At 41.6% G+C, this 21,960-nt stretch overlaps 1 protein-coding gene across 10 annotated transcripts in view; it reads left to right on the forward strand.

Moving 5' to 3' along the window:
• eif4g3a (eukaryotic translation initiation factor 4 gamma, 3a) overlaps positions 1 to 21,081 on the forward strand; it is a 57,133-nt gene extending 36,052 nt beyond the window's left edge. For 8 of the 10 annotated variants that reach the window (XM_028575203.1, XM_028575209.1, XM_028575204.1 and 5 more), the window contains 20 exons: positions 753 to 872; positions 2,968 to 3,126; positions 3,231 to 3,428; positions 4,474 to 4,620; positions 4,775 to 5,011; positions 8,480 to 8,584; positions 9,748 to 9,886; positions 10,221 to 10,345; positions 11,307 to 11,397; positions 12,214 to 12,331; positions 12,472 to 12,701; positions 13,499 to 13,611; positions 14,976 to 15,148; positions 16,417 to 16,542; positions 17,194 to 17,275; positions 17,636 to 17,734; positions 17,934 to 18,080; positions 18,352 to 18,433; positions 18,570 to 18,716; positions 20,076 to 21,081. In XM_028575203.1, the coding sequence (XP_028431004.1) occupies positions 753 to 872; positions 2,968 to 3,126; positions 3,231 to 3,428; positions 4,474 to 4,620; positions 4,775 to 5,011; positions 8,480 to 8,584; positions 9,748 to 9,886; positions 10,221 to 10,345; positions 11,307 to 11,397; positions 12,214 to 12,331; positions 12,472 to 12,701; positions 13,499 to 13,611; positions 14,976 to 15,148; positions 16,417 to 16,542; positions 17,194 to 17,275; positions 17,636 to 17,734; positions 17,934 to 18,080; positions 18,352 to 18,433; positions 18,570 to 18,716; positions 20,076 to 20,257 (2,820 nt within the window). In that variant the 3' untranslated portion in view covers positions 20,258 to 21,081. The remainder of the gene's footprint in view (positions 1 to 752; positions 873 to 2,967; positions 3,127 to 3,230; positions 3,429 to 4,473; positions 4,621 to 4,774; positions 5,012 to 8,479; positions 8,585 to 9,747; positions 9,887 to 10,220; positions 10,346 to 11,306; positions 11,398 to 12,213; positions 12,332 to 12,471; positions 12,702 to 13,498; positions 13,612 to 14,975; positions 15,149 to 16,416; positions 16,543 to 17,193; positions 17,276 to 17,635; positions 17,735 to 17,933; positions 18,081 to 18,351; positions 18,434 to 18,569; positions 18,717 to 20,075) is intronic. The other 2 variants (XM_028575206.1, XM_028575213.1) reach the window with 1 other exon arrangement.
• The last annotated feature ends 879 nt before the right edge of the window (positions 21,082 to 21,960 follow it).

Consider the following 21,960-nt stretch of genomic DNA (forward strand, 5'->3'; position numbering starts at 1 on the left):
AGCACACAGAGTTTGGTTCATTCCTCTGATCCACACATACGTATGGGTGGAGCATATGGCCCGCTGAAATGCTGTTTTGATTAAAATCACATTGCTATTATGTCACACTTGGCAGTGTTGAGTACGTGCCCCTCCCCCACCTCTCCAGAAGAACAACCAGACCGGCGATGTACAATCCCAAAGTCTCGTTTTCTCTGAGGGACAAAGTTCAATCTCACTGGGAAAGAGTTGAGAGGAAGTCAAGGACAGCTGAAAGACAAAGAGCTGGATTTGTTCTTCTCTCCTCCCCCACAACTATCTCTCTCTCTCTCTCTCTCTTTCACTCTCTCTCTCCTGCGTTCCTTTCTTTCTTCCTTCCCCTCCACATCTGGTTCTGACTTCTCTCACTGAATGGCCCGCTGATCCTGCCGAGCATAATTTATCACCAGTACAGTGAAAATACATAAACCAAAAGCTGTTAATGTACTATGACTGTCATTTACAGAGGGTCACCTTAAGGGACCACTGGGTTTGAAACGCACATACACTCACCAGGCAGACTCCTTTTACCCTATTGCCACTATTATTAGGAATCACTGCTCCCCCTGCTGTTCAGCTCTGTGTGTGTGTGTGTGTGTGTGTGTGTGTGTGTGTGTGTGTGTGTGTGTGTGTGTGTGTGTGTGTGTGTGTGTGTGTGTGTGTGTGTGTGTGTGTGTGTGTGTGTGTGTGTGTGTGTGTGTGTGTGTGTGTGTGTGTGTGTGTGTGTGTTGCAGATTAACCAAAACAAGTTGCCATCTCGAGTGGTGGATTCCCGGGTGATTTCCAGAGGACCTGATTTCACACCTGCCTTTGCAGATTTTGGCAGGCAGATGACTGGAGGACGAGGCGCTGCAGTGAGTTACAAGGACACACATACGCTCACGCTGCCACAATTATTATCAATTCACACACACTCCCTTCAATTCCTATTTTCCATTTTCTCTCTATGCACAATTGGTCCTCATGTTTAATAGATAACTTGCTGATTTTAAGTGGAGCAGATACTACACATCTTTCAAACCTTTCCCTAAAAGTCGGAGGATAATGGGATGTTGGCAATTTTAGGTACTTCAGTAGGTTCCAGTTGGTTTCAGTCGACATCTATGAATGTTCAGTGGCTGACTCAACACAGAACACGTCCAATATACCACTCCAAGCACTGTTTACCATTGTCATAGTCTTGATTTGTTTGATTCTAATAAACCTACTCAAGTGCTGCTGCAACACATAGTGTATCTGTTTTTGAGATGATGCAGGGTAAGAAGAGCAGATTTCATATACTAGTACACTGCCATTTGGAACGGGCCACTTGTAGAATTCTTCAAAACCAAATTGTGCCCCAAAATGACTTGCAGAAGGACCCCAAACCACTTAATATGCAACACCACTGTATAGCCTACTACTGACTTGTGTAGGCTACGTCTACATCAGAAGACATTGTACTACTGTAGTTACCTGACAGAGAACGTTGCAGATTCAGAATTTAATCACTAAATATCACAATGAAAACGTGGCGTAATCAGACATTAACCTCATGGCAGTGCGCTACCCACCCTGCCGGTTATGAGCGCTAATCGGCACATATCTGCGTTAATCAACCACCAGAACCTGTGTGTGTGTCTGTCTGTGTCTGTGTGTGTGTCTGTGTATGCACAGAGAGAGAGCGAGCTATCATAATTATCCTGTTCACTTGTATTATTATATCAGATGTATTTACTCCTTGTTGTTGTTTATATGTACAGTATGTTTGTTCTTATGCTTTGGCAACACAGATGTCTTTTTTTTGTTAAGCCAATAAAGCAAACTGAAATTGGAGAGAGAGGGGATTTGATTTGTGGGGTATTTTGGCGACAGTAATGTTATTAGTGTTGTATGTTCGCAGTAGACTTAGGCTGAATCCCATCCTCCCCTTAACCCTAACCCTTTGTCTTATCCCTAGCCCTTGTCCCTCCAGATGAGTGGTAAGGGCTAGGGGGGGGAGCGTTAGCATAGCAAACTAGCAATTTTTAAAAACGTTTCAATTAAGAACATGGTTGAAACTATATATGTACAGGACTGTGTAGAGCACAAAACAACACGTAATTTTTAAATCAATTCTTTAAGCCGAGAATACTTACATTTATGGGTCTCTGGTCGACCTGGCAGCAATGTTCCTCATTGCGCAATGTATCTGAATGACCCTGGCTGGCCCAAGTGAGCTCGCGTCCTTACTTGGTTGGAAGGGACCTCTGGCCCTTCCCGTATGCCCTATCCCTTGATCAAGACGAGTATTGGGACAGCACTAGCTCTCACGTGAACGCGCACAACAAGGGTTAAGACAAAGGGTTAGGGATAAGGGGAGGATTGGGATTCAGCCTTAATTAACCCGACCCAGGATGAGTCTCATGAAAACTGCTGTGTCTGTCCAGTTCAGCTCTGAGATTTTCTCGCATTGCACAGCGCTGTGAAGGAATAATCTCCTGAGATTACGTTATGTTCTGCCTCTGGTTAGAAGTGGTGAATGTATGCTACAACTCACAGCAACTTCATACGATATAGTGGCTGGCTTTGTTTGATATTTAGTGTTAGCAAATGGATTTTTATTGAGTTTACACTTGGCGAAATAATAGACACTGAAAAGCCAGTTACTTAGCGCCTTTTTTCCCCCCAACCTTATTCCACACAGCAGTCGCGATGTTCCTTTCAGCTATCCGCTCGTGCTCCAGGAAAGTGAAGAAAAGCTAGTTTGGTATATCTAGCAATCATGTAACGTTGGATGTAATGCTGGAAGCAGGAAAAACTGTACTGGAGTCAAAGGCGTTTTTTTTTTATGTTATGTTTGGTTGTATATATTTTTCCTTTACAGATAGACGATGTGTTATTGTGACTGCTTAGAAGCAATATAGTGTAGTTGGCAACTTGTAGTGACGACAAATATTGACATGCTGTATTCTTTGATTGTAATCCCAGCTTATGAACATTGGGGCTCGGCGGCCTCAACCCAGGAAGATCATCATGAACGTGTCGGTTAATGATGAAATTCAGCTGAAAAAGTCGGAGAATGCCTGGAAACCTGGCATAAAGAGGGCCGAGGTCCCTGCTGAGGATCCTGAAGCGCAAAACACACAGGTAGGGCCAAATGTACACACATGCATTTACACAAAGGGGGAGCTTTCCAAACATCAGCACCAGATGAATTGATTGATGGCCTCATCATGACTGCTTCCCCTCAGGAGCTCTTCAAGAAAGTACGCAGCATCCTGAACAAGCTGACGCCTCAGAAGTTCAACCAGCTGATGAAGCAGGTGACGGACCTGACCATCGACACAGAAGAGCGGCTCAAAGGGGTCATCGACCTGGTCTTTGAGAAGGCCATTGACGAGCCCAGCTTCTCCGTGGCCTATGGAAACATGTGCCGCTGCCTCGCCATGGTAAGCAGGCAGGAAGTGGATGAATAATCTTACCTCAACCATGGTTCATTCAAGTAAACTTTTCTGAATTCCAAAGACACATTCTACTCTACATGTGTTCATCCCAAATAAAACCAATCCAGTTTGCATCTCAATGTACAGTCAAAAACTCGCTAAACGTTTCAGCCGCAAACCGATGACAACATAATGCTGTGCAATACAACACAGTTCAGTACGTGTTAGGATATACAGTAGTGTGAACATAATTTCATTTTTTAATGACTCGCAAGAAGAAATTGTAAGATGTGGGCAACTGTTAAACTATTTGAATTGAATTTGTTGCTAGTAAAATATGAAATACTGTAGGTCTTCTCTTAATTTTTTGAAATGGGTGCCTATTCATTAAAAAAATGCATTTTTTTCAATGAGGAACTCTGCAGAGCATGTGAGCGGTTAGAATGTGAGCGTTCTCTGCTGTACGTTCATGCCGCTTCACATCGTTCTGCTCAATATCGTTCTGCTCAATATCGCTCCACACTTAACTCAGATTTCATCTCCCTCTTCTGAAATCACTCACCAGTCGCTCCAAAAAAAAAAAAAAAAAAAAAAAAAAAAAAAGCGCTCCGCCAGCAAAAGGTCCGCTGGATGACGGGTTCTGGCTTAGGCTCAGATCATCTGCATGTACTGCAGGAACCGAGACAGGCTCGGACATGCTTCGAACTCATGGTGTGAGCGGGAACTCTGTTTAAAAACAGTGTGGGTGAAACATTTGTTAAAAAAGAAAAGAAAAGAGCTGTCAGTTGGTAACCCTAACTGTACATTAAAGCATGCATACACACACATACACATATTCAGGCTTTACGTTTGAAAAAATCCACACATGGAAATAGAAATGGTTGTGCACACAATGTTTTTTTCTTTTGTGCAGTAGTTTCCTTCAGTAGAAGTTGCAGAAAAGTCTAGAGTTTAGTTTTACTGCCTTGTCTGCTAGACACCTGAGCCACTGTTCACATTTAACATTTTTAAAGGTTTAGCTTGTCACTTAACTACTACTGTTTCTGTACAGCTTAAGGTGCCCATGACGGACAAACCCAACACCACAGTGAACTTTCGCAAGCTGCTGCTAAACCGCTGCCAGAAGGAGTTTGAGAAAGACAAGGTGGACGACGTGGTGTTCGAGAGGAAGCAGAAAGAGCTGGACTCTGCTGCATCGGTATGTTCTCTATGAATTCCTCAAGTGTGACACCCCATTTCATGCCGTACCAAAGCAATTTTTAGTACGAGGGAGAGAATAAAACTCTGGCAAAGATGCTTTGGGATAACCTCCAGGGTGCGTATTTGTGTAACGTTCCCTTGCTTCCCTTCAGACGACAGAGCGCGAGCGGCTTCAGGAAGAGCTGGAGGAAGCCAAGGACAAGGCCCGGCGACGTTCCATCGGCAACATCCGGTTCATTGGCGAGCTTTTCAAGCTCAAGATGTTAACGGAGGCCATAATGCACGACTGTGTTGTCAAGCTGCTGAAGAACCACGACGAGGAGTCTTTGGAGTGCCTGTGCAGGCTGCTCACCACCATTGGCAAGGACCTCGACTTTGAGAAGGCCAAGGTGAGGCGGTGAAAAAGAAGTTGATTTATTAACTGAGCCAGAGTCGGTAATACTAATTCAACGGAAATGTGCTTATTTGCTTTCTTGCCGATGAGAGGATTGATACCACTCTCATGTCTGAACGGTAAATATGAAGCCACAGCCAGGAGGTTAGCTTAGCTTAGCACACAGACTGGAAACAAGGAAACCACAAGCCTGGCTCTGTCCTACGATAACAATTATTGTTAAATACAGTGGGGGAAATAAGTATTTGACCCCTTGCTGATTTTGCAGGTTTGCCCACTTACAAAGAATGCAAAAATCTACAATTTTAATCATATGTACATTCTAACAGTGAAAGACAGAATCCCAAAGAAAATTCCAGAAAATCACATCATATGAATTTATTAAAATTGATAACCATCTGATGAGGAAAAACAAGTATTTGACCCCCTGGACAAACAGCATGTTAATATTTTGTAGAAAAGCCATTATTGGCCAGCACAGATGTCAAACGGTTTTTATAGTTGGTGACACGGTTTTGTGCACATTTCGGCAGGGATGTTGGCCCTCCTCCCCTGCAGACAGCCTCCAAATCATTCAGGTTCCGAGGTTGTCGCCTGGCAACTCGAATTTTAAACTCCCTCCAAAGATTTTCAATCGGATTCAGGTCTGGAGACTGGCTAGGCCACTCCAGAACCTTGATGTGCTTCTTCTTCAGCCACTCTTTTGTTGCTTTGGCGGTGTGCTTAGGGTCGTTGTCGTGCTGAAACACCCATCCTCGACCCATCTTCAGCTCTCTCACTGAGGGAAGGAGATGTCGGTCCAGAATTCCACGATACATGGCCCCGTCCATCCTCCCCTCAATACGATGGAGTTGTCCCGTCCCCTTGGCTGAAAAGCACCCGAAAGCATGATGTTGCCACCACCATGCTTGATGGTGGGGATGGTGTTCTTTGGGTTGTACTCTGTGTTCTTTGCCCTCCAAACACGACGAGTTGAGTTGAGGCCAAAAGTTCTATTTTGGTCTCATCTGACCACATCACCTTCTTCCAGGCCTCTTCTCAGTCGTCCAGGTGGTGAATGGCGAACTTCATGCGGGCCTGTACATGTTTCTTCTTGAGCAGGGGGACCTTGCGTGCGCTGCAGGATTTCAATCCATGACGGGCGTAGTGTGTTACCAACCGTTTCTTTTGTAACTGTGGTCCCAGCTGCCTTCAGTTGATTCATCAGTTCCCCCTTGTGGTTTTGGGATGATTCCTCACCGTTCACATGATCAGGGACACCCCACGAGGCAAGATCTTGTGTGGAGGCCCAGACCGAGGAGGTTGGCGGTGGTGTGGTGCTTCTTCCATTTCCTGATAACTGCACCGACAGTTGATCTTTTCTCTCAAGTTGCTTTCCGATTCTCTTGTAGCCCATCCCAGCCTTGTGCAGATCAACAATCTTGTCCCTGATGTCCGTAGAAAGCTCTTTGGTCTTGCCCATGGTGGTGATGTTGGATGCTGGTTGTTTGGGTGTTGACAGGTGTCTTTTATACAGGTAACGAGGTGAGGCAGGTGTATTTGATGTAGATAATTGGTTCGGATTGGGGCTGTGTCTTAAAGAAAGACTAACTTGGCTTGTAGGAGCCAGAATACTTGCTGTTTGTCCAGGGGGTCAAATACTTGTTTTTCCTCATCAGATGGTTATCAATTTTAATAAATTCATATGATGTGATTTTCTGGAATTTTCTTTGGGATTCTGTCTTTCACTGTTAGAATGTACATATGATTACAATTGTAGATTTTTGCATTCTTTGTAAGTGGGCAAACCTGCAAAATCAGCAAGGGGTCAAATACTTATTTCCCCCACTGTATTAATATTATTAAAAAATATAGAGTAATTGTGGATGTGTAACATATTTATAGGCTCACTGGCACATTGAGCAGGCCTGATGTTTTGTCTCTGGGCTGTAGCAAATACTTGCTTTACTTGCTCAGAACTTAAAGGGAAGTAATTGTGACCTTGTTTCCAAGGGCTGAAGTCATAAGGTGAACGGTTTATCAGCAGCTCTTTGACATCAGCACAGTGTGTCAGTGTGCCTCTGCACATGCCACAAAGATAAATTCCTCTGTATTTGGTTGTTTACTTGGCAATTGATTGAGGTGATTTTTGGAGGTGATTCTGATCTACAGCAACACAGTTTTGAGAGACACAAAAGAGAAAGTACTGGTGGGATTCAATCCCACGCCAGCTGGGCTACATTCAGTTCCAGAGGCAGAGGAGTAGCTGTTCATGTAGGTTGAGAGGAAACAGTGGATGCTCTGCTTTGTTCTGTCTGACTGGCTCTCCTGTTGACATCGCTGACTCCTAGCGAGAGTCCTCGGATGCTTGGAGAGACATAATTGACCTGCGGGCCTTCTCTCTCTCTCTCTCTCTCTCTCTCTCTCTCTCTCTCTCTCTCTCTCTCTCTCTCTCTCTCTCTGCTGTACTGCGATGTGTGGTTTGATCCTTATCATCTATCGGTCACCATGCAAAAGGAAAGCCCTCTGACCTGCAGCAAAACTGCTATGAACTCGGCATAGCAACTTAGTTCTGCTTTGTTTCATTTTCGGTTTGCTACAGAGGCTACATTAACATTGCTACATTTTGGTTTAAACACGAATATCTTTTGCTCCGTGTTACACCTGCCATTCACACGAGCCACACTCCGAGCCCCTAAACCGGAGACATTTGAAAACACTTCTGACCCTGTTTTGGTTTGGAATCTCCGGGGTTGCGTTGCAGTCTCAACGGCCGCAAACGGAGACCTTTGGCAATGCCAACACTGATGCCAATACGATTGGGTCATGAAGTCTCTGAGACTAAGCTACTAACGTTACCATGGCAACAACCAGCAACGTAAGGAGTATCCATGCTGCCTCCTGTTTACCCCTGCACCCGCGTGCCCAGTATATGAGAATGTTGGTGAGATATGCGGTTTGGGCGTGTTAGTTTAAACTGAGATTAGTTCTTCTTCTGGAGCTAAAAACACTGGTGTGTACGGAGATCGCTTTTGGCTCAAAACTCCGCTTAAAAACCAAAATGTAGCCATGTAAAATGTAGCATGAAGGTTCTTTATGCTGTGTACCAACATAAAGGTGTAGTCATTGTACGTTAAATCCTACAGAATGTGGTCATTAATCACTTTGTCCTTTTTAGATGAGTTTAATCATGTTTAATGTGGTAATTTTCTGAACACGGCCGTTTTAATGTTGGGCCATTACAGTGAATTGTGTCTGTACTTTCTAGGCTATCACAGTTTTAGTTCTGCCATCTCCCAAATTGTTCCAATTTAATCTCTGGCGGGCAGGACAGCCTCTGCTCCGAGTAACAAACTGACCACTCTGTCAGTTTAGTGAAATAATGCGGAAATCCATGAAACCCGCTGTCCAGTAGATTAAATAGAGAAAAGGAGAATATAACCTTCATGTCTCAAATGAACCTCCTCCCTCTCTCTTTCCTCAGCCTCGGATGGATCAGTATTTCAATCAGATGGAAAAAATCGTCAAGGAGAGGAAGACGTCATCCCGGATACGATTTATGTTACAAGACATTATAGACCTGAGATTGGTAAGTGTGTGGTTGTGATGTTTGATGTTTGTTTTGTCCTGCCTTATGTTCAGGCCAGCTCTGGTTCGCCATGAATTTCCCCACAGAGGTTTGTTCATTGATCTCTCTGACCTCCTCGAACTTGATATTGGATATTCTGGTCATTCAGTCATACACATTTAAAAAACAATCCACCTTCTTTCAAATGAAAAAAGATTTTTTGTTTAATTAACTGCTTCAAAAGCCTTTTTAGCTGCTGTACAACTGCCTACTAAATTAGAAGAATTAGAAGATATGTCAATATTTAAAGCTTGTTCACCTGTTACTCCCTTTGTTACACGCACAACGTAGCATTTAAAAGGCTATTTTTTTAATCAGAGTCCTCTGGCCTGGCTGGGCTTCCTATTGGCCTGGCGGCTCGCCCGGTGGCCTGTACAATTACAGGGGAAACACTGATAACATCTGATGCATTGTTTCTCCTTAAGTAACATGTTTATCTGTGTTGTCCTTGTCAAATAAACTAACATAGTAAGTAAATACATGTACATAGGACACACTGTGCACGTGGACATTTCCTGGGAACAGAAACAAACTTGAGGAGGAAGTGAAACTAACGATGAGCAAATGTCTTAACGTGACGAGTGTCATGTCAGGCTTTTCCAACAGAGAGACATCTGCACTGTGATTCTCTCCTACAGCAACTCTTACCTAACACAAGCTCTTTGAATCAATGTCACTGTCTCCGGCAAGACACTGGAAACACAGAATCCAGCCCTGCTGTGCTCCACCCTTGTCAAATATAAAATTACAATTTAGCAAGACTACTTAAGCAGTGCAATGGATCCAACGGCATGTTCAGCATCACGGAATGGCCCACAAATGAATCAAATTGTAGGGTTGTAATGCAAGTTGAATAACCTTGATAACCTTGTTAACACGTCTGTCACTTCTCAGGCACCATGCCTGAATTCATGGTGCAGTTTTACATTTATATAATGCTTAATTCAATAAATAGTACACATTTTCTCCAGGGCAGCATTTCAAACTCAAAAAATGGTTTCTTGCTTTAACTGCTGTATCTGGGCTGTCACTTGAAATGGGTCAGATCAAGAAAAAGAATTATGTTTGAAACTACTGAATCTGACACTACTGCACTGTCATTGTGATTCTCGTTTTTGTTCCAGCACAACTGGGTGTCCAGGAGAGCTGACCAGGGCCCGAAAACCATCGAGCAGATCCACAAGGAGGCAAAGATTGAAGAGCAGGAGGAGCAGAGAAAAGTGCAGCAGCAACTGCTCTCAAAGGACAGCAAGAGACGGCCAGGTCAGGCCTGCAGTCTAAATCCTCTTTAAAGCTTAGAGTCACATCGGCACAGCTACAGTGACTGCAAGCACACATACAGACAGACAGACTTCCTGTCCCTATAGCCTGCAGAGATGCTATTGTGCCCAACAGCAGACAGGAAGGCCCCCCCACCCCACTCTTTCCTCTCTGCCAGTGGATCTATAATATTTCATCATGTATAGCACAAAACAGTCAAAAACGTCCACTGTCAGCGTTGACAGTCGATTTAATGAATTAAAATATCATAAGATTTCCACTGGATTCATTTCAAACAATCTCTTTCATGTGTGTGTTTGTATCTTTGGCGTGGTAGATCCCAGAGATCAGAGAGATCAGCGAGATCAGCAGCGCATGCAGAGAGAAGAGACCTGGAACACTGTGCCCATGACGAAGAACAGCAGGACCATCGACCCCACCAAGATCCCAAAGATCTCCAAGGTGACACATGCTGCTTCTTTTTTTTATATATATATATATATATATATATATATCTCTATCTCTATCTCTATCTCAAGGATCCATACTTAGCCTGAAATATTCTGTGATGAATCTACAGGCTGCTTTGTACACTGAGTCTTGGTTGAATATTGTCAGGTCTGTATTTTAATTTACATAAATCGTTGAGGTTCTTCGTGTCGTGAAGAAAGTGGAACGTGTGTCAGTCAGAAGCCCCTTCACCGGTGGTGGTTGTTCTTTCACTAGAAAGTTTCTGTACACAGCAAAAAAAACAGTTTTCACAGCACCAAGAGGAGTCCTGTGGCTCATCATGTGTACTCCTTCACTGTACCTGCCCTCATCTGATCTACATTATTGTGGTTTATGCTCAGTAGTACACAGTCCCCCTGCTGGATCCATGAGGTACTTCTTTGTAAAAAAGAAAAAAACGAGTTAGACCTGCAGGAGGAATGTTGCCATGTTGTCAGTGTTAGTCACACTAGGAGAACACTCATTTTGCTAATCCTTTCTGACAAATCATGTGATATACTACATGATATACACTGTATTTTGTGTGCTACTTGTCCTTGATTCATATCTTAAATCAAAGGTTTTAACCAGTTCATTCTTGAGACCCTTAATACAAATAAACTAGTGTAAAAGATGGACTACTGAGGAATTTAGTAAACTAAAAGCCAGCATAGTTATTGAGCAATTAATTTGTCTATATCAGGGAGTGCTTTGTCTTCAGATTGTTAGGGTTAGGTGTGTGTTTGCTTATCTACACTGATTGATGTGTATTATTTCTGGCAGCTCATAACGTTAAAGTGACAATCATGTACCTGTAGTTTTAAGTCTGGGTCCTTTTTATTCTGTCTCAAATGGTGTCCTCATTTGCCTTTTGCTGTCAGTTTTTGTTCAATGTGCGCTTGCAGCTTGTTCTTAAATTATTCTCTTTCTGCAGCCTCAAATGGATGAGAAGATCCAGCTGGGTCCCCGGGCTCAAGTCACGTGGGTGAAGGGCAGCAGTGGAGGAGCCAAGGCCAGTGACTCAGGTAAGAAAACATGTATTAACTGATCCAAGACCACGGTGGGTCGAAACATTGCATGAGCTGGAGTTAAAAAGAAAATGGAAATAATTGTTTATCACACAGCCAAGCACATTTGATCTTGTGTCTCAGAGGCCTGTTCGTTGTAGCAAAACACTAAAAATGACTCTCAGGTAACACTAACCCCTCTGGCTGTCTCTCTCTGCCTCAGCTCAGATATCACTTGTTGACTGGTTGTTGACATCCAGATTTTGAGTTGTAACAATTGTAAACTTCATGTAATCATGGTAATTAATCATTGTAGTTCCAATACCTCTTTCACCCCAATGACCAGGATCGGATTAGGGTTATCTGACCCGTGTTCAACACTTCTTTTGTCAGTTCAAACAAAGCCAACAAAGTCTACACAGGTTGATCCCTGGTCATGGCAATTCAGATATGACCTGGGTCACAACCCAGGATAATACGTACCAATTACCCCACAGGCTGGAAATGGGTGTGTGGTTCACACGTATATATTCAATGTTGGCGCCCACTCCAGTTTGTCTGTACAGCACAGTTCTGCAGGCTGCAGGGAGGGGTTTCGGATGCTGATAGACCATCCGGCCAGCACCTCTGTTGATTCATACTGACCCCTTAAGCTTGAGCCTGAAGCTCACTAGAGATTCTTTTCTTTCCTGAATTTTGTATTGTCTTCCCCTCTTATATACTACATATACAGTGACTCAAGTGAAAAAACAAATTAACTCTAATAATCCACAATTGTTGGCCTGGATTTTCTGGTCATTCATATCTCGTATCATTTTTTTCTTTCCATTGCAGAACTATCTCGGACAGCCGGCCTCAATCGTTACTCTGCGCTGCAGTCTACGCCTTCGCCTCAACCCTCCACCCCTCCTCCACAGAACCCAGACTTTGACTCCAGGAGAACGCTGGGAAGGTAAATAACAACATCATGTTTAGAGCTCCTGCCCTTTTGAAGGGGGTATCCCTGTGCTTCTGATAGTTTTGTATCTCTCTGATACAGTAACATCCTAATTGACGTATTTGTTTGCTTTTTCTTTTCTTGTTGACTCCCAGCAGTCGAAGCAGTGCAGGGAGAGAACGCAGCGAGAAGCAGCTGATCTCTGCCCCGCCATCATCACGGCCCGGACCGTTCACCAGGGGAGGCAGTTCGAAGGAGCTGCTGGAGAATCAAACCCCCGAAGAGCCGCCGCGGAGAGACCGGGAGCGAGAGGGAGCTGAGCCGCGGAGAACCAGTGTCACAGTGGACAAAACCGAGCCAGAGCGCAGCAGAGCCAGAGAGCCTGGTGAGCCACGCAGTGCTGCACAACACTGGACATACATGAAAATAATATTTACTGTATATACTGTCTCTAGTGGCAACCACTCTTTTTCTATGATTTTTGATTTAAGCCATGAACAGGCATTAAAAAGCCTGGATATGTTTTTATAATATTATAGTTATATACCGTATGACATTATATAGTCAAATGTAAAATATAGAAATTATTGCAGATTAGCGCAATACCACAATGTTTGTGTGTGTTTTTTTAAAGTCTTGTTTTTGCCCTTATTTTCTTGTTTAATTTGAAATTACTTTACACACACACACACACACCTTTTAATGGCATCAGAACTTCATTTTAACCTCATTTACATGTACTTGTATATTGTTTTTCTTTGTCAACACAACAACTCCTGAAATCAATTCAGGAGCAACAGCAGGTTGCCATACCAGATATCAATACATTGTTCTCAAGTAGGCGTTTGGCCATAAATGCTGTTGTGTGTATTTTCTTTAGTCAGGTCATTGAATAGTTTTTTCTTAGATATGTTGTCCCTAAAAACATAAATCTGAGTCACAAATTGTACCTTTTTGAAAGCTAATTTTGCTTATAATCTGTGATTTACTATATTATATATATTATATATATATATATATATATATATATATATATATATATATATATATATATATATATATATATATATATATATATAGTAAGTTGGTGCTTATGTGGGAATCCAATCAGAGTAGACCAGACATCGATCTGTATTTTGCTCTTACCACAGACAGACACGGTTTGTTTTTTACCGTTGACAGTGAAACCTGAGCCAGGGGTCCAGACCCCCGACAGACCTGCTCTGTCTGAGGAGGAGGTAGAGAGGAAGTCCAAGTCCATCATCGACGAGTTCCTGCACATAAATGACTACAAGGTACTGAGATTCACAGGGAGATCAACAGTAGAGGCCTGTTTAGGTGCAAATGTTTTAATGCACATCAGCAAACGGATGCTTTAAAGCAGGTTAGAGAGAAATCAATGGTTGCTTCTTCTCAGATGGATCAACTTATTGTTCAAATAATTTAGTTGTCTTCACATAATTCATTATTTCAATGCCTATGTGCTTTGTTTCCATTTTTAGAAAAGAATGCACTATGTATTGGTTTCTGTAAAATACATTTAATGAAGATTCATGCATTTCTCTTTTAATTACAAGGTTCAGAACAACAGCTTGAATCTTCCCACTTTATCACTGAGCGTGCAACACTAACTAATAGAATTCAAACATACACTACCGGTCAAAAGTTTGGGGTCACTTAGAAATTTCCATTCCACTCCATTCCAGACACAATACCTGCTGAGATCAGTTGCATTGTTTTTTTAATCAGAACAGCAGTTTTCAGATTACATTATGTACTTACATAATTGCTAAAGGGTTCTCAACTGTTGTAGAAAGAAGTGGCTGAAGAAATGCTTGAAATCCATGTTTTTTGGTCTAAACGTCATACCCAAATTAAAAGTGGTACAGCTCCCATATACTTTGACACTCAGGGGTGTGCCTGATATCATTGGAAAGGTGATTGATGTGGGTGTGTTTGTGTATTTGAGAATTGTTGTATTTTGTAGTTTTTGGGCTTTTTTCTTTGCAATTTTCAAATGGAAATAAAAAAACGCACAGACATATCTGTAGAAAGAAATCATATAAAATCCATTTTTTGAGTCTTTTGGTGTCTGGATTGTTTCTGTAGTAAGCTGAGACGTGGCTAATGCCCTGTGTTGTCTGTCACCTGTCAGATGTGTTTACAGCAGTGTATTCTAATCACTTTGCAGATGTATGACTTGGACGGAAATAAAACACCTCCATTCTAGCCTCTGTAACTCTGTGTCAGTAAGGCCTAGAATCGCCCTGACACTTGTAACAAAAACTTGAGAATGTTTCCTTTCCAATGATATCAGGCATACCCCTGAGTGTCAGAGTATATGGGAGCTGTACTACTTTTAATTTGAGTATGACGTTTAGACCAAAAAACATGGATTTCAAGCATTTCTTCAGCCACTTCTTTCTACAACAGTTGAGAACCCTTTAGCAATTATGTAAGTACATAATGTAATCTGAAAACTGCTGTTCTGATTAAAAAAACAATGCAACTGATCTCAGCAGGTATTGTGTCTGGAATGGAGTGGAATGGAAATTTCTAAGTGACCCCAAACTTTTGACCGGTAGTGTATGTCGTGTTTAAGTTCCCCTTCTTTCACTAGTTCCACTCAGTCTTGATCATATTTCTTTGTTTTCTGCAGGAGGCTGTTCAGTGTGTGGACGAGCTGGACTTGGGCTCTCAGCTGCACGTCTTTGTGCGTGTCGGGGTGGAGTCGACCCTGGAGCGCAGTCAGATAACCCGGGACCACATGGGCCAGCTCTTCTTCCAGCTGCTGCAGCAGAACATCCTATCCAGACCCCACTTCCTAAAAGGGTCAGTTTACCTCCTTTATAATGCACTCAGCCTAATAACCAAGCCGTTTTATATGGACAAGGAACTAATTGTTACCTTTTGAATGGTTAGTCTTTTTTTTTTAATGCGTGCCTGCTTTTAGTTATTGTGACTGCTGTGTTCCCATAAAATGGGAATATTGATTGAAATACATTTTCTTGTTCCAAAATGTCCTCTTCTAATGAGTTTGTGGTTTATTGGGATCCCCATGAATTGTTGCGGTGCTATCCACAGATCTACCTAAAATATCATTGTAAAGTTCTCCAGAGTTTCTGACTCTCATACTTCATTTTTTTCCTATTTTAATATTACCTTGTGTTATGTTTCCGGTTCATTTTAGTTTCTTGGTGTCTCACTGTCCAGTATGACTTACAGTCAGCTGCATCACTAGTCTTCATTGCCACCTTTTTGGTTTTCATTCCCTCTCAGCGATAAAGGCTTTCTGTTTAACTGCAAATATTCTTACGGCCAAATGCTTATCAGCCACCCTTTAACTTATTTCAAGCATCTCTCCTAATGTATCCATTGTTACAAACTTCTCACCTTGTATCTTGTTTTTTGTGTTGTTGTTGCTCCTGCGACCATGCATCACTCGATCCGAAAGATTGTCAGACCTGCTTAGGCCTTTGTTGACAGTTTACCACTTTGATTGTCTGTTAAATGTGAAACTAAAGATGCATAGAAAAACTGGAAATTGGTAATCTCCTAGCTGTTCTGATTTTGGGATCAAACAAAGTGCATGCAACCTCATGTATTTGTAGTTGTAAAGAACAATCAAATGTAGATTAATTTAGCCAAGTTGAAATTGTCCAGCTAATATTATCATATAGAATATTTTAAAAATCTGTAATTTTGAAACCAAAATTTCAAAATGTCTAAATCATGTTGTGGTGTTATCCCAAAAAAAAAATGGCGTACTTACCGAGTAAACGTGGAGGAAACTCAAAAAGGAAAACTTGCAATGACGTTGGGTAGAAGTAGAAAAGAATTGGCAAAGATCAAACAATTGAATTATTATTTTTCTTGTTTGTGGGATTTTATGGTTCATGATCGACATAATGAAAACTTAATTTGGGTGTAAACCTATATTTTGTTGGTGCTTAAATATAGTAACTCATGTATTTGAGCAGCTTTGTGTTTTATACGTGTTTGTACTTGTATGAGTCTGGTTGTCACCTTCTAGACCACAGGAACAATAATACAATAGTTTTAACTTGCTTCCAAACCACCACTGTGTCTTGTTGTCTCAGGTTTGCAGACACGCTGGAACAAGCGGATGACATGGCCATCGACATTCCCCACATCTGGCTGTACCTGGCCGAGCTGCTCAGCCCGGTACTGAAGGAAGGCGGCTTCTCTATGAGAGAGCTCTTTAGGTACGGAGGTCATTCACATGATACTCAAGGAGAAAATATGCAAAAATGAAGTCAAATTTGGTTTACTAGGGCTGCACAATTAAAAGTATTATTTGTTAAAGGCAAAATATGTGTCAAACCATTCTGAATTAGGTATTGTGGTGCTGCAGACACGTTCAGTAAATCGTATCCTACAGACTGTTTGGTACAGATCCTCTCAAAAATCACACTATATAATCATTACATTTTTTTATGTTAATACTTTTCAATGAAAATGAGAATAACGATACAAAAATGACCATTCCCTCCAATATCAGTCAAAATAATCGCAATTAGATATTTTCCTCATATCGTGCAGCCCTGGTGTGTTCTCAGGGAAAAATAAGCCAGCTTGTGGCCAACTGTCTTGTATGGGCTTTGTGTGTGCTCCTTTTTGTTTACCACCACAATACACCATTTTGATCAATATTTTCCCTGAAGAACAAAATTAAATGGTGGTTGTCCTTTGGGCCACATTTTTCTAGTTTGGATTCTCTTCCCTGTACTAATTTCCAAGATTAATTTCAGACATTTTAATATACTGTGCTTAGAGACATTTTAGGACATTGTCTCAAGTGTCCTATTGTTATGGCAGACTTGCATTTAATTTGTGTCGTCTCCAATTGTTCACAGTGAATTAAGCAAACCTTTGCTTCCTGTGGGAAGAGCTGGGATCTTAATTTCTGAAGTACTGCACATACTATGCAAACAAATGGTAAGCACCACTGAAATCTTCACTTGTTTAATTATGTTACCTGCTCATTCTAAAGCCAGTGGACTATAATCAATTGGTCCATTGTAGTTAGGGGTGTACATAGTTAATAGTTCCATTAAATGTCTATCAAGGTTAAAGATTGATTATGTTGTAATATTTTGGTCAAATGGCTTTTGAATGTGAGAGTATGGACAAAAAATGGTTGCACTACAATGGATTTGATTGTTTAATACATTAGTCAAATCATTGGCCTGGTTGTTTTGACTTGGAGCTCATTTGGCTTTTCCTGGAAACCAGACAGAAAGAAATAAGATATTTCAGAGAAGAGAGGTGCAATGTTGTCTCTTCTTGTCTCCACAGAGCCATAGGACTGTGGGTTCTTTGTGGAGGGAATCTGGCCTCAACTGGACTGACTTCCTGCCAGAGGGAGAGGATGTCCAGGCTTTCATCTCACAACAGGTTGGTAATAAAGGTCTCAAGAATTATCAAAATGATAGGAAGACTCAGTCACTATCCATTGGCTTTTTTTTTATTCTTATGTAACACAAGAAGTTCACAAAGAGCACATTTTACTCCCACCCCCTAGTCTTTTTTTTATTTCATCATCTCTCTCTCACTTCCCCATCATATCGATGTCCTCTCGTCTTGATACAAACAGAAACTCCAGTTTGTTCTGTTGGGCGACTCCAGTCCTGAGGCGTCTCTGTCCAAAAAGATGTTGTCTCCTGAGAAGCTGAGCCAGCAGCTGGAGAGACTTCTCCTGGAGGACATGGCCAGCGACGAGCAGATCTTTGACTGGGTAGAGGTATGACAAGTGACACATGTATGCACACATTTCTCAGAGGAAAAAAAAAGCCATCAAACTCTGCAAGCTAGTGGCTCAAAATCAGGGCAGTCTGTTATTTATGACTTGTAGAACTGTGGCACAGCTCAGTTTAATTTGCAGCCTGTAATCCGCAGAAATATATTTATAGTTTTTTTGTATTCTTATTAAAAGGTGTTTGCTGTTCTTTTCTAGCATAACTGCAGAGCTGTGTTGAGCCATGTGTGTTTTGTCCTCCTGCACAATTTCCCAGGCAAACCTGGATGAATCTCAGATGAGCTCGTCTCCCTTCCTGAGGGCTTTGATGACAGCTGTGTGTAAGGCAGCAGTGAAAGGTAAGCACTCCACCACCTGGAGGAGAAACTCGTCTATTCTGCTAAAATCGCACCGCTGATTGCACCATTTCCTCTGCCGAACTCTGAGCGAAGCGGCTCAGATTGCACTCACTCTGCCTCCTGCTTTACCCAACAGATGATAACACCAACTGTCGAGTGGACACGGCCATCATCCAGAGGAGATTGCCTGTATTACTCAAGTACCTTAACTCAGACACTGAGCGACAGCTGCAAGCACTTTATGCACTTCAGGCGCTGATCGTCGCCCTCGATCAGCCTCCGAGTAAGTGCTGCATCTTAGTTTACTCCTCTCACCTCCTCCTAATGAAACTATAAGATTTATGTTTCCTTTACACAGAGAAGATTGAATTGTGTGTGTGCACCATGTTGTTAGCAATATTATTGTAGACAATCTAGTCTCCCCACAAGGTCCATTTAGCAGCTGCTCTGAAGCTATCGATCATGTCACATAATCTTTATCAGCAGATGGAGTTTCCCAGTTGTAGTGTGGCCAATTGTAAATGCTCAAATTTACATTTTCTCATCCATGTTGGTTTAAAAATTCTGATAATTCTAATTATTTTTTCCATTTTCTTTCAACAACATTATAAAAGATGCATTTCTAATTATTTGGCAGATTAGATTCAATTAATTATTGACCTTGGAGTAGTTCATACACTTTAAGCCAGCGAATTTTATGATAGTTTCCACATTGCTGTGGAGTTTTGGGCACTTTGAGCACCACAAGCTGACTGCCATCCATAGGTTTTATAAAGAGAATGACGGCGCGTCTCCACTTCATCCCACCGTACAAAAGTGAAGCCAAAATAACTCGGAGACAGGCGCCACCATCTTGTAATTTTGGAGCCATAGTCTGCGCAGTAGTGTTCTGGCAGTGGAGCTGCGGTATCAAAGTCCCGCCCATGCACCCTCCCAACCAAAAGTCAATCACAGCTGTCAATCATCACATATCACCCCATTTTTATAGCTTCAAATAACTAATAAAAAACAAATGTATCAGAAAATGAACACTTGAACAAGCGTCAATGTGATAAGAACTAAAATGACAGAAACCATCTTTGGGAAATGTATGTTTGACGTGTACATTGATTTCCTTAGTTTGGCCCTTGTCCCGTCCACTAATATGGAGGGGTGTGAGATTTATGACCTATACTGCAGCCAGCCACCAGGCTTCACTTTTACAGTCTATCTTTGCTATGCATCTACACCTGGTGCCATCTAGTTCCGTTATATAGAAGAGAAGGCAGACAATCTAGATCAATAAATAGCACAACAGGTAAGAAGAAACATGTATTTTGGATTTGGGGGTGAAGTGTTCCTTTTAAAGTATGAAAGACATGTAATTTGGAAGCCATATTACAAAAACATACTAAAATAATGAATAATTACAGGAAAAAAACAAAACAATGGGAATGTACTTCTTTTGAAGCTCTCCGATGTAAAACAGTTGTCCACACCTCCTCCCAGAGGGCATTTCCTCAAAGAGGGTGGGGCATCTTCACCCCCATGATGCCTCCACTGGAACCTTTGAATTAGCTGGAGTACACATGGCCCAGGGAGTTACTATAGCAGCTCCGAAAGTTGCGTTTCCTTAGATGACCGATGTGTCTTTGCCTTGCAGATCTTCTCCGGATGTTCTTTGACTGTCTGTATGATGAGGACGTCATCTCGGAGGATGCTTTCTACAGGTGGGAGACGAGCAAAGACGCTGCCGAGCAGCAGGGTAAGGGTGTAGCCCTTAAGTCTGTTACGGCCTTCTTCACCTGGCTGCGGGAGGCGGAGGAGGAGTCGGAAGATAATTGACGAGGGAGACACCCGGGGGACACGGCGTAGTAGAACTGCATCCTTACAGCAGAACACACATTCAAAATGGGTGTATGGGCAGGACGACATGTTTTACGGCTGGAATTTTTTTCTGCGGTACGGTTCTGAAACATGCCGCCATTTTCAGTTTGGATTCCAACGGCGGAAGCACTAAATACCTGTATTATACATAGAAAATATTTTTGTTTTAAATTTTAACTTACTTTTGTTTTGTTACTTTTTAAGAAGAGACTTAAAAGATGCATAGGTTCTGGACTCTTTAATTTATTATTTTTTTAAGGACTGCAAATATGAAACTTATTTAACATTTGCAGATGCTCACAAATGAAAACAACAACAGAAATAACAATATAATTAATTATAATAACAAAATAATAATTGTAAAAAAAAAAAAAAAATAGCCTCCCTGGATTCCACACTGTTTGGTTTAAAACAGGGTGAAACAAAATTATTTTGGGATGAAGGGGAAGCAGAGATAAGAAGACGTGGATGCACAGAAACTATTAACGTTGTCCGTGTTGAGGTCAAAGGTTATCTCCTAATAACCAGGAAGTGTTTCTCTCAGCCTTGGCTTGCTCTACGTTGATATGTACAGATGCCTCATGAGAGGTAGAGGTATGCATTCAAGAAGGGATGCAAGTCAGTCCACAGGACAAACCGGATCCATTCAAATGAAACAAGCAAAAATGCAACATCAAAAAGCAAATGGCCAGGTTCACTGAACATGAAATGCTTGTAATTCTTCAGACCTACAGAGCAGATTAAAGCTTGTAAATACATTAAAGACAAAAAAGGTATTTAAAAAAAAAAAGAATGCTGATTGTCATGATTTGTTCTTTTGATGGTTGTTGTTTGTAGATGTGGGTTGCCAGATTTGTTTCTTTTTGTGTGTGTGTGTGTGTGTGTGTGTGTGTGTGTGTGTGTGTGTGTGTGTGTGTGTGTGTGTGTGTGTGTGTGTGTGTGTGTGTGTGTGTGTGTGTGTGTGTGTGTGTGTGTGTGTGTGTGTGTGTGTGTGTGTGTGTGTGTGTGTGTTTGAGTGTTCCCATTTTGGACAACGTCTTGGCATCCTCAGAAGAAGAGCTGTATGACATCCCAGGAAGAGCAGCTGGAGTCACTATGAGCCACTCGTTCTGCTGAGCCATTAAAGCATCAACATTTGTTATAAAATAACTCTAAAGTTGTGCCTTGGCTTTGAAATAGCTGCAGCAGTTCATTTCTTGCTTGTATTCGACCACACTTTTTATATTTTTTGTGTATAGATCCAATTGAGATGTATTTCATTGTGGTCAATTGGTTGCAATTCACTTGCTTTGGGATCACCTAAAGCATTTTGGCCACCCATTGTGAACATGGAGACTTGAGCTGACACGATTAGTCGATTGACAGACAATTTTAGCTTCTTAATAGGGAGTATTTGCTGCTATCCTGTCTTAAACCCAAAGATACAATGACATATGTCATTGTATCTTTGGGTTTAAGACTGCTACGACAAAATAAGCAATTTGAAGAAGTAAAATTAGGAAATTGTGATGTAGACCAAACTAATAATCATTAATTGAGAAAATAATGGGCATATTAAATTGACATGAAAATAAGTATTAGTATTGATACTGCGTGAATGTGATTAAGAGCACAAGTATTTGATAAGTGACCATTTTTTGTGTATTTTAATTTCTTTACCT

Source organism: Perca flavescens, chromosome 4 (genome assembly GCF_004354835.1).
Source record: "Perca flavescens isolate YP-PL-M2 chromosome 4, PFLA_1.0, whole genome shotgun sequence".
Lineage (NCBI taxonomy): Eukaryota > Metazoa > Chordata > Actinopteri > Perciformes > Percidae > Perca > Perca flavescens.